An 11986-nucleotide genomic window follows, 5' to 3' on the forward strand; every position below is an offset into this window, starting at 1 on the left:
GAGTTTGTCTAGGTACCTAGGTACCCCTAGGTAGTCTAATTTGACTAACAGTAGTTTATCAAGCAATCTGAGTTGTAAAAATAGGAAATCAGATTAATTTGAGGAAAGTGACTTCTAAGGAACAGAGAAAAGCTAAAACAGCAAACTAATTTACCTGGCCGTTTTAAAGTTAAATGCCAGGGCAAAGGAAGATTCTAGCCTCACTGTATCATTCTTAAATATATGAATTATTTTTAAAAAAGGAAATCAGATGAAGCTATAATATTGAGAGCCTCAACTACAATTTTGAAGCATTAGATATTTGAGTTTCAAAGCAGCTGCATTATGATTTTTCGCTTAGGGCACCTTTCAGAGACTCTCAAAATGCTTCATAGAAGGGCGTAAGTATCATCTCCATTTTACAGATTAAGACACTGATGTACAGAAAGGTTAGGTGATTTTATCTACTTCCTGCAGCAAGTCAGTAGCACACTCAGGCATTCAACCCAGATGATCTTCCATCAATGACTATATGCTAACTGCCCTGTAAGGAAAACCCTATACTGTTTCTAGATTCTTCTATGGCTCCCACCATTATGCTATCTGAAGTGACAGGCCCACTTAAAAGTCTAAAAATAAGATTGAGAACAACAGAATTCAATTTCACAATTTAACATGTCAGCTTTGCAACTCTGAACCAAATTCTCAATGGTTTAAGGAGGAGCTGAAGTTTATTTAGGCGGAAACAAACACTTATGCTATGTCAACACTGCCCTGGAGTTTGGACTACATGGGTGTCACCTGCAGCTCCGCAGAAGGGAACTAAAAGGTTCTTAGTTCACGTTAACATTCCTCTTTAAAGAGGTGCCTTTTAGTTCCTGCCCCCAGCATCCACACAGGGCAGTTGCAGCATAAGCACATTAGTGCACACAGCAGTGCTCTGTGCAAACTGCAGGCTGTACAGACAAGTCCTTAGACCTGATTATACTGTTTCCCTTTTACAACCAGCTGTTTCACCCACCTTGGGAGGCAGCGTATCTATACAGTAATGACCATGGGCTGGGGGTCAGTTCTCAAATTCTAATCTTGGCTCAGCCACTGACTTGCTGTCTGGACTTGAGCAAATCACATTACCTCTTGCCTCAGAGTAGTTATCTGTCAATGGCAACACTTACCCACGTACCCCATAGATCAGCATCCCTCAGCCAGCCCCATACGCTGTGAGGATTACTTAATGTTTTAATGCTTTGTACACGTTCAAGCACAATAAGATGACCATTATATCAAGTTAGTTCAATGGGCAGTAATAAATACACAACCCATCCTTTTAACAGTAAGAATATTAAGCTCCTCTAACAATTCAGAAGGATGTCTAAGATGATAGAGGAAACACTAAAAACAATGAGGAGTGCTTGTGGCACCTTACAGACTAACAAATATATTTGGGCATAAGCTTTCCTGGGCTAAAACCGATGAAGTGGGTTTTAGCCAGGGGTGAAAGTAACTGAGGATACTTACAGGTACTGGGGGGGCAGCTCTGTTCTCCCCCCACCCCCAGAAGAGGTGGGGCCTCGGGGAGAAGGGGCGGGGCTGTGGGGGATCAGCATCCCTCAGCCAGCCCTTCCAGATCGCCACCCACACCACCCAGGGCTCCCGTGTTGATTTAAAGGGCCCAGGGCTTCAGCGGCATCCGGAGCCCCGGGCCCTTTTAAATCGCGGGCCTCAGGGCAGCTGCCCCCTTTGCCCTTCCCACCCCACCTCCCCCGTCGGCGAGGAGGGGGGGGCAAAGGGAGCAGGGACGTTAAAGCGCTGCAGGATCCTTTGCTGCCGACGGCGGGTCGCAGCAAAATTAAAGCACTGCCATGGCAAAGGACCACCCTTAAAGCGCTGCCGCGGCAGCGCTTTAGTGTCCCTGCCCCTTTTGCCTCCCCTGTGAGCAGTTCTGCCGGTACAGACCCTACCAGCAGGGCCGCCAATGGGGAAAAGGAGCAGTGCTTTAAGGATGGTCCGGTGCGGGTTCTTACCAGTATGCAGTATCAGCTCGTACCGGCTCACATTCCACCCCTGGTTTTAGCCCACGAAAGCTTATGCCAAAATAAATTTGTTCGTCTCTAAGATGCCACAAGTACTCCTGTTCTTTTTGCTGATACAGACTAACACGGGTGCCACTCTGATACAGGAAACACTGACAGTTATGAAGTGAGCCCAATAACTTGTGTTTGGCTAAAGCATAGCTTCCAGAAAGGCCTCCATCTGGAACTGAAAACACCAAGCAATGGAGAAACCATCACTTCCGTTGTAGTTTCTTCCAATGACCAATCATCCTCTTCAAAATGTGTTCTTGTTTCCAATTTGAATTTGTCTGGCTACAGTTTCCAGCCATTGGTTCTTGTTATGCCTTTCTAAGCTTGATTAAAGAGCCTTTTAGCATCCAGAATTTTCTCCCCATGAAGGTACTTATACTTTAAAACATTAGAAATGTTTTTGCTAATGCCCCCCCAAAGGGACTGGGGGGGGACGGCTAGTGAGAATAAGAAAGAAGGGGATTTTAGTTATTGTTTGAATATTGTTTTTGTTAACACCTGTTTAACACATCCATAATAGTTTTTCTTCCAAATGTCTATCCTTGCAGGAGACTGATACCACCAATTTTTCAACTGAGGGCTCTAAGAGACAGTACACAACCAATCCATCAACTGAGGGCTGAGAAAGCTCAAATTCTAGTTCTCTGGTCTCCACGAAACTGTGCAGCAAAACAAGAAAACACGTGTTGCTTTCCTTTGATATATCCAAAGTAACAAGTAGATATTAAAATAAACAATGTTCAGGCTTTCTTTAGACATCATAAAAAACAAGGTCACATTGAGTCTAGTTCAGTCTGCTGGGGTTGCATACTGATGTATGAGCCAGCAACTCCCCCATTAACAGCTTGCTGGTATGGGAAAGAAACCTAGCTGTCCAGGCAGAAAAGGACATTAGAAGTACTGGGTAATTCAAGAAGGTTATATCCTTCTCCACTACAGGAGCATATTTAAGATATAGGATTAAGACATTCAGATCATGTTCAAGTTACCACAACCTACTTGGTGCTCAGCAGCCAGATGGCATTTACAATTTTATTCATTACTTGTACTGCAGTACTGCTTAGAGGCCCTGCTCAGGGACTGGGACCCTGTTGTGCTAATCATTGTACACACAATAAAAAGACAGTATCTCCTAAAAGACTTTGCAATCTAGCTATTTTGCTGGGCTCAGGAATCTTAACTTCCCTCACCTTAAAATTTTGCTTTTAGAGTTATTGTATGGGCACCACTTTGCATGTTTGCTTTACAAACACTGTAGGGCCTCTTAAATAAAGCTATAATGTTACAGAAGATGACTAGTTTTAGACAGCATTTGTTCCCGTGAACTCTCCCTCCATTTCCAACCTGAAGGCAGAGTGTCTTGGATGACATATTGGACAGAATAAAGAGCATACAGCGCATGCTACTCAATGCTGGTTAGTAACTGTTTAACACTGTTGAGAATCAAAATACTGACGGGGTAAATTGTAGAAACTCTCAGTATACAAAGAATCTAGATACTGTAGGCCCTTCAAATAACCATTTTAATTTACTTCTCAATAGTGAATCTTTCAGAGGTAAAAACAGATACTGATATATCATGACAATGCCCATGAGAACTATTACACGCAGATTAATCATTGCACTGTACCTGACAGTACAGTCAAAAGTCAAATAAAAACATGGGATTCAGTTCAGACTGCAGAACTGTACCCTGGGAGTGAAATCAAAATCACATTGGATTGGTTGATGCCCTGTCACAAAGTGGGGTGTAAATTGAAAGATTTATTTGTAGTGCTAGTAGCCCCAGATGTCAGACACTACTAAAGCTTAGGGAAGAATACCAGTGGACGGGTAAGATAAAGAAATGTGTTGCAAGGGGAACAGAGAAAAGCAGAAGTGGTAATAACAGAAAAACTGAAGAAAGTGAAAGAAAGAGGCAAGAAATATCTACCCCCAAAACAGTACATCTTAGCGAAGCCATACTACCTCCCAAAAATCCCATTCAGGCATCAGTGAGTGGTATAAACAATAGGAAGGGCTAGTTACCCATGGTAAAACATAAAAATGGGCCAGGTCTGTAAAAGGTGTTATCTATTTTACACCATTTTGAGAGGTCATGTTTTTTTTTTAATTAACCCTGAAAAACAGCATAACTAAATAGCAAAAACTTCTAATTTGAGGTTAGAAAGAATCTTAGTTTTGGTTTGAGTGTTTTGTTTTTAATTTAAGAAGTGATAACTGTCATTGCTAAGTCAATAATTCAAGCCCATCCCAATGAGGCTAACCATAAGTCACTGATATCTACTGCCTCTGATAACCGATGAGAAATGAGGACAGTTCTTAGCAGATATATTTCCACTTCACAAAACACCATTACTTTTGGTAATGGAAACCCATACTAACAGAGGCACCAAGTACTGAACAGATCATAAGGACTGACCTCCAGTGCTCCCTGTAATTTCTCTCACCCATGTGCGGAATGAATTTTGTTATGTGCACCAATATGGGGGTGATCTGACGCACATTACCTTCATATTGGGGCACATAACAAAATTCATGTGGTGGGGCTGGGACCGAGGGGTTCGGAGTGTGGGCTGGGGCAGAAGCTGGGATGCAGGGATGTGAGGGCTCTGGGCCCTCGTGTGGGGCTGGGGATGAAGGGTTTGGGATGCAAGAGGATGATCCGGGGCTACAATGGGCAGAGAGAGGACTCCCCCTAGCTCTCTCTCCCCACAGCAGCACTTGGGCTGGGGGGGGGAGGGAGAGAGGCACCTCTTCCCACCACAGCAGCTCCGGGGCTGGGCCCGCAGGATAGGTATCCCCACTGCAGCCAGGGCCGGGCCGGGTTCAGGTTGCCCCAGCAGGTTGAGGGCCAGGCTAAGTTGGAGCCCAGGGAGGGGCGCCCCAGCCACGCCAGGTCCCCGGGTGGGTTCCCTGAGCACCCACACACCACTAAGAAAGCTGCTGTGCAGCCACGTGGCTTACAGGGAACTTAGCTGACCTCACCCCTCCTCCCACACCTCTCCCTCAAGGTACTTCCCAGAGCTTCAAATCTGATATTACCAGGCTGATATGGGGAAACTGTCACAACTGACTCCTATTGCAGCTACATGGTGGATAGAAGTGTACTGTGTTTATTTAACAACTTTCACTCCAAATTGCTTCAAGCTACACAGATGTACAGAACTACACATGCAAAGAACCACTGAAGTTCTCTCTGGGCCAGACATCATACAACAAAAACATAACAGAGTTAGGAGGTAAAATTCCAGAACACAAGGACATTGGAACAAGCCCCCTTAGTCTCCAGAGCTAGCAAAGCAGTACTTTCCATAGGCACTGGGAGATATTGACTGATTTTTAAAAGTCAAACTGCCCCAACACTTCTCTTGAAAATATTTTTTTTTAAACTGTAAACAAAACACCAAAGCCAGTCTAAGCAAGGATTTTACTCCAAGAAATCAAAACCAGAAATTCCATGAAGTCTATCTGCTAGGGACTTTGCTATTCATTTTTTGTGAAAGGCAATGAGATACTATGGTGATTAGCACCCATATAAAAACTGAAGGCACAGATAAAAAGGAGCCACTGGTTGGGAAAAAAGTGAAAGGCCATTTAAAAAACAAAGGTTTCAAAGTAGCAGCCGTGTCTCTATCAAGCATTCTTAAAACTACAATACCCACCTGCTGAAGTGAAAAAACAGATTGACAGAGCCAGAAGAGTACCCAGAAGCCACCTACTACAGGACAGGCCCAACAAAGAAAATAACAGAACGCCTCTAGCCACCACCTTCAGCCCCCAACTGAAACCTCTCCAGCGCATCATCAAAGATCTACAACCTATCCTGAAAGATGATCCCTCACTCTCACAGATCTTGGGAGACAGACCAGTCCTCGCTTACAGACAGCCTCCCACCTTAAGCAAATACTCACCAGCAACTGCAAACCATACAACAAAAACACTAATCCAGGAACCTATCCTTGCAACAAAGCCCGATGCCAGCTCTGTCCACATATCTATTCAAGTAACACCATCATAGGACCTAATCACATCAGCCATACCATCAGGGGCTCGTTCACCTGCACATCTACCAGTGTGATATGCCATCATGTGCCAGCAATGCCCCCTGCCATGTACATTGGCCAAACTGGACAGTCTCTACGCAAAAGAATAAATGGACACAATTCTGACATCAGGAATCATAACATTCAAAAACCAGTGGGAGAACACTTCAACCTCTCTAATCACTCAGTGACAGAGTTGAAGGTGTCAGTTTTACAACAAAAAAACTTCAAAAACAGAATTAATATGCAAATTAGACACAAGTAACTTAGGTCCAAACAGAGACTGGGAATGGTTGGGTCATTACACTAATTGAATTTTTTCCCCCGCATATTAAGTTCTCCTCACACCTTCTATGGGTCATCTCGATTATCACTTCACATTTTTTTCTTCTGCTGCTACTGACAGCTCATGTCAATTGATTGGCCTCTTACAATTGGTATGCGTACTTCCACCTTCTCATATACTCTGTATGTATAAATATCTTCTGTCTGTGTGTTTCATTCTACGCATCTGAAGAAGTGAGCTGTAGCCCACGAAAGCTTGTGCTGAAATAAATTTGTTAGTCTCTAAAGTGCCTCAAGTACTCCTGTTCTTTTTAAAAAACAAAAAGAATGCAGAATATGGCTAAACACACTGCATGTAAAAATGCAGAGCATACAGAAACATTACAACTCATTAGGCAAATTTGAAGAAATGCCATGGTGCATGATACCCCCTATAATTAGCAAGACAAGGAGGCTGAAGTAATATCTTTTATTGGACCAACTTCTGTTGGTGAAAAAGATGCACCTTTTGAGCTACACAGAGCTCTTCTTCAGGTCCGGGAAAGGTAATCAGAATGTCACAGCTAAACAGAAGATGGAACAGATAGTTTAGCATAAGTAGTAAATACATACTGTAAGAGACAATTCAAGGTGAAGTGGCCAGGTAACACCTCTGCAGTCACAGAACAAAAAAGGGGAGTGAATGGGTTACAGATTGTTTTAATAAACCATAAATCCGGTGTTTATTAAATCCATGATTTCAAGTTTCTAGAAAAATTATTAATTTAAGATCCTAGGGTCATCATTTGAAGGAGTTGTGCAGGTTTCCTCTGAGGATGAGAGGTCATATATGGAGCGATCGCTTCGTGAAAAGTGTTTTCCCACAGGTGATATGGTGCTTTTGTCTTATTTTTTTGAGTTCATTTAAATAACCTTGTTTCACAACGTGGGTCACTGTCAATTACAGAAAACAAAAAGCTTTTTGTTAAATTGAAAACTCAATGCAACCAGACCCTTCTCTCAATCAAACAGGAATCTATCACACAGCTGGATTTTGCTGCCATATGCTTTGAGCATATAGCTTTTGATTGCTCTTCCAGACTTCTTACTAGTATTGCAGCTACATGTGTACCCCATTTATGTGAGCACTTCTAGAAAAACAAGAGGCAGATGTAAAATAACCACATATGTTCACTAAGTTGTTTTATTACAGCAGTAAAAATCACAAGTCAACAAAAGAAAGGGCCCCACGGATAGGATTATCAGAATCCCAGAGCAAGCTTTGATTCCTATGCTCAGTTTATCATTCATCAAAAACATATTATAACATATAAAAACAACTTAAGAAAGGGAGAAAATCAAATTATTTCAATGTTAAAAACTCAGCTGTTGTTTGAAACAAGTAGGAAAAAAATGAAACAAATGTAAGAGCCGCTCTTCTGAAGAGACTATAGGTTCATCTGGTATCCTCCTTCCTGAAGTAGATGTTACCTGGTGCTTCAGAGGAAAGCAAAACCAGGCCAGTTGTGCAGTACTGTATATCAAGAAGCAGGAGAAATGACTGCCCTTCTCTTACCATAGAAAGCTAATAATAAAAATTAAATTCAGCTACAGTATTTAATCCCAATCTCAATAGCCATGTCTGATTGCACATAGAAGGAATTACTTCTTCTCATTCTAAATGTACTGGCCATTAATTTAATCTAGTGAAACAGACCTAACGTGTACAGATGAAAAAATACAGTATGATGCACATTCAACAGGAACTGACATATGAGTCAGAAAACAGATCCCTCAATTCCAGTACCTTGTCTCCAAACAGCAGTCTATCACCCTGTGTTTCAAAGAAAAGAGAACCACTATAACGCACCTAACTAATTACTGCTCTACATTGGGTAGAGGAAAGGGATTCCTTCCCAGCCCATAGGCTAAAGGCCTGAAAGAGGACATGAGACAATCTAATAATGAGGTACCCCCCTTTTTTCAATTACATTTACTAGACAGCAATTCAAATAGATTTAACACACACCTAATCCTTCCCCAATCCTAGTAACTATACTAGTAAATAAGGACCAAACTGAACGAATGATAACTTGACGTGACTTAGGCCTGGTCTACACAGGGCAGGGGGAGAATTGATCTAAGTTACACAACTTCAGCTACGTGAATAACATAGCTGAAGTCAACATACTCAGACCACTGCGGTGAGTCGACTGCTGCCGCTCCCCTGTCAACTCCAGCTGTGCCTCTCAAGGCAATGGAGTACAGGAGTTGATGGGAGAGCACCCAGGGATCGATTTATCGCATCTAGACTAGATGCAATAAATCAACCCCCCGCTGGATCGATCGGGTAGTGTAGACATACCCTTAGCTTAATAAAGGCATCAATCCAGAATTCTGTGACCAAGAAAAATATGGCCCTACTCTGGATGTTGCCTAAAACTATCAAAACACCAGCAACCCCATTTGTGTTATGGGCAGCACGATTATGAATAGAATCATAGGAGATCAGGGTTGGAAGGGACCTCAGGAAGTCATCTAGTCCAACCCCCTGCTCAAAGCAGGACCAATCCCCAACTAAATCATCCCAGCCAGGGCTTTGCCAAGCCTCACCTTAAAAACCTCTAAGGAAGGAGATTCCACCACCTCCCTAGGTAACCCATTCCAGTGCTTCACCACCCTCCTAGTGAAAAAGTTTTTCCTAATATCCAACCTAAACCTCCCCCACTGCAACTTGAGACCATTACTTCTTGTTCTGTCATCTGCTACCACTGAACAGTCTAGATCCATCCTCTTTGGAACCCATTTTCAGGTACTTGAAAGCAGCTATCAAATCCCCCCTCATTCTTCTCTTCTGGAGACTAAACAATCCCAGTTCCTTCAGCCTCTCCTCATAAATCATGTGCTCCATCCCCCTAATCATTTTTGTTGCCCTCTGCTGGACACTCTCCAATTTTTCCACATCCTTCTTGTAGTGTGGGGCCCAAAACTGGACACAGTACTCCAGATGAGGCCTCACCAATGTCGAATAGAGGGGAATGATCACGTCCCTCGATCTGCTGGCAATGCCCCTACTTATACAGCCCAAAATCCGTTAGCCTTCTTGGCAACAAGGGCACACTGTCGACTCATATCCAGCTTCTCGTCCACTATAACCCCTAGGTCCTTTTCTGCAGAACTGCTGCCTAATGCATGGGATTCTTCCGTCCTAAGTGCAGGACTCTGCACTTGTCCTTGTTGAACCTCATCATATTTCTTTTGGCCCAATCCTCTAATTTTTCTAGGTCCCTCTGTATCCTATCTCTACCCTCCAGCATATCTACCATTCCTCCCAGTTTAGTGTCATCTGCAATACACAGTGTAATATTTACCATCAAGCTATCAAAGATAAAAGCTTCAGAGGTCAAGTACAGAATTAAGTTAACTGACAAAAGGGGATTGAGTCCAGCTATCACTACACAAAATACATACAACTGTACTGCCCTTCACCAATGGCTCTCAACCTTTCCAGACAACTGAACCCCTTTTCAGGAGTCTGATTTGTCTTATATACCACCAAGTTATACCTCACTTAAAAACTACTTGCTTACAAAATCAGACATAAAAATACAAGTGTCACAGCACGCTACTACTGAAAAAATTGCCTACTTTCTCATTTATGCCATTTCAAATCTATTGAAATATATTTTATTGTACTTACATTAATTTATTGTACTTACATTGTACAGTGAATAGTATATTAAATCAGTATAAACAAGTCATTGTATGTATGACATTTTAGTTTGTATTGACTTTGCTAGTGCTTTTTATGTAGCCTGTTGTAAAACCAGGAAAATATCTACATAAGTTGATGTACCCCCTGGAAGACCTGTGTACTCCCAAGGGTACATGTATCCATGGCTGAGAACCACTGCCCTACACGCTGTCATCATTCAGCAGCATTTGCCATTTAAACACCGAAGAGATAATTGTGGTGACTTCAGGGCCTCAGCTTTAAATCAGAAGGGAGGGTGCAACCCTCCAGGAACCACATTCCCCTGCCCGCCAGCAGCACCCCGACCAGTGCTCTCACCCAGCAGGCGCAGAGGCACGGCCTGCGCTCCGCGACGAGCTCCCTCCACCTCGCCTGCAGGCGCCCACGGCTCTCGCTTTCTCCTTGCCCCCGGGCACCCCGCATGCTGCAGCCTCCAAAGACATCGCGGCACAACACGCCTCCGTCCCTCTCCCCGCCTGCCCTCACCCGCTGCCAACTCGCCAGGCAGCTCTGCTGGGCTACAGCAACTCCCCGCTCCCCGCTCCCCTTGCCCTGGCCGTGCCTCTCCCCAGCTCCCTCCCGCCGGCCCCTCAGCGCGCGGCCCGCGCCCACCTCTCTCACGTCCTGCAGACACTCCAGCACGGCCAAGTTGTTGGCCCAGCTGTGCTTGGGGCAAACCCGAGTCACGTCCTCGCGGCAGGCAGGCTCGTCCGCCAGCTTCCACCCGCCGCTGGAAAGGCCGCCGCCGCCGCGGGACCCCCGCCCCCCGGGGCCCGGCCCGCCCGCCGGGACCTGCTGCTGGGCGCCCTGGCCAGCCGCCCCCAGCCCGGGCCCCCCTGCCACCGGCTCCGCGGCCGCGAGCGAGAGCGAGAGGAGCAGCAGCGCCAGCGGGCCCGGCCTGTGGCTCCGGACACGTCCGCACGGCGCCATCTTGGATCCGACACCCTCCAGCCTGCTTGCCGCCCGACCCTCCCACCCGCACGCAGCGCGTATGCAAATCAGCGCGCCGCCACGGCATGACGCCGCCGCCAGGGCACTGGACAGACCCGCCCGCAGCATAAAGACACGCCCCTTTTCCTGACGTGGGCGGCCAGGCCTTGTCAGGATCCGCGCATGCCCCTCCCCCAGGTGAGCATGGCTGGCTCTCCAGCCGCCCCAGGGCCTGACTGAGCCCCGCCTCCTACCGCTGTAGGTCCGGGACCGCCTGGTTCAGCCGCCCGGCCCCAGGCGCCTGCTGTTCTGGGCCCCCCAGCTCCCCGACCCCCGACCCCCTCCCCCGTGTCTTGGGGCCGCTGGCCTTCCCAGCAACTCTGATCCCCCCTCTCCAGTGCCCAGCCTTCCTCCCCCCGTGCCCTAGGCCCCCGGGCCTACCCAGCAACCCCCAGCTTCCCCCCCCCCCGCACTGCCCCTGAACCCCCGGTCTTCCCAGCAACCCCCCCAGCCTTCCTAGCCCCCACCCTAGTGCGCCAGGGGCCTCAGCCTCCCAAATCTCTCCAGTGCTCCTGACTTTCCCAGCCCTGTAACCCCAGCCATGCTCCAAGAGTCCTATTTCCCAGTCTCAGGTGCTCCAGCTCTCCCATTCGTCCATGCTCTGGGCCCCAGGACCTCTACTTCTTCCTGCCCCTTTCCTTCCCCAAAGATCCAGGACCCCCAGTTTCCCTTCTGCTCCAGGCCATGAATATCCCATGCTCCAGGGTCCATCCCCTTCCCTGCCTGCTCCCCAGAAACCACATTACTCCAGGCCCCTTCATTCACCCTGCCACCTTAGCATGTCTCCAAGCTTCCTCAGGATGATCTCTGAAATTTGCCCTGCCATTGCAGCATCAAACCATGAGGGTGAGAACTCCCCTCACCAATCA

At 46.2% G+C, this 11986-nt stretch overlaps 1 protein-coding gene across 2 annotated transcripts in view; it reads right to left on the reverse strand.

Annotated features, from left to right (window-relative positions):
* GLG1 (golgi glycoprotein 1) overlaps positions 1–11083 on the reverse strand; it is a 179568-nt gene extending 168485 nt beyond the window's left edge. For both annotated transcript variants that reach the window (XM_034788729.1, XM_034788730.1), the window contains exon 1: positions 10740–11083. In XM_034788729.1, coding sequence (XP_034644620.1) covers positions 10740–11057 — 318 coding nt within the window. In that variant the 5' untranslated portion in view covers positions 11058–11083. The remainder of the gene's footprint in view (positions 1–10739) is intronic.
* Between the last annotated feature and the right edge of the window lie 903 nt (positions 11084–11986).

This window comes from Trachemys scripta, chromosome 13, assembly GCF_013100865.1.
Source record: "Trachemys scripta elegans isolate TJP31775 chromosome 13, CAS_Tse_1.0, whole genome shotgun sequence".
In the NCBI taxonomy this organism is placed as follows: Eukaryota; Metazoa; Chordata; order Testudines; family Emydidae; genus Trachemys; species Trachemys scripta.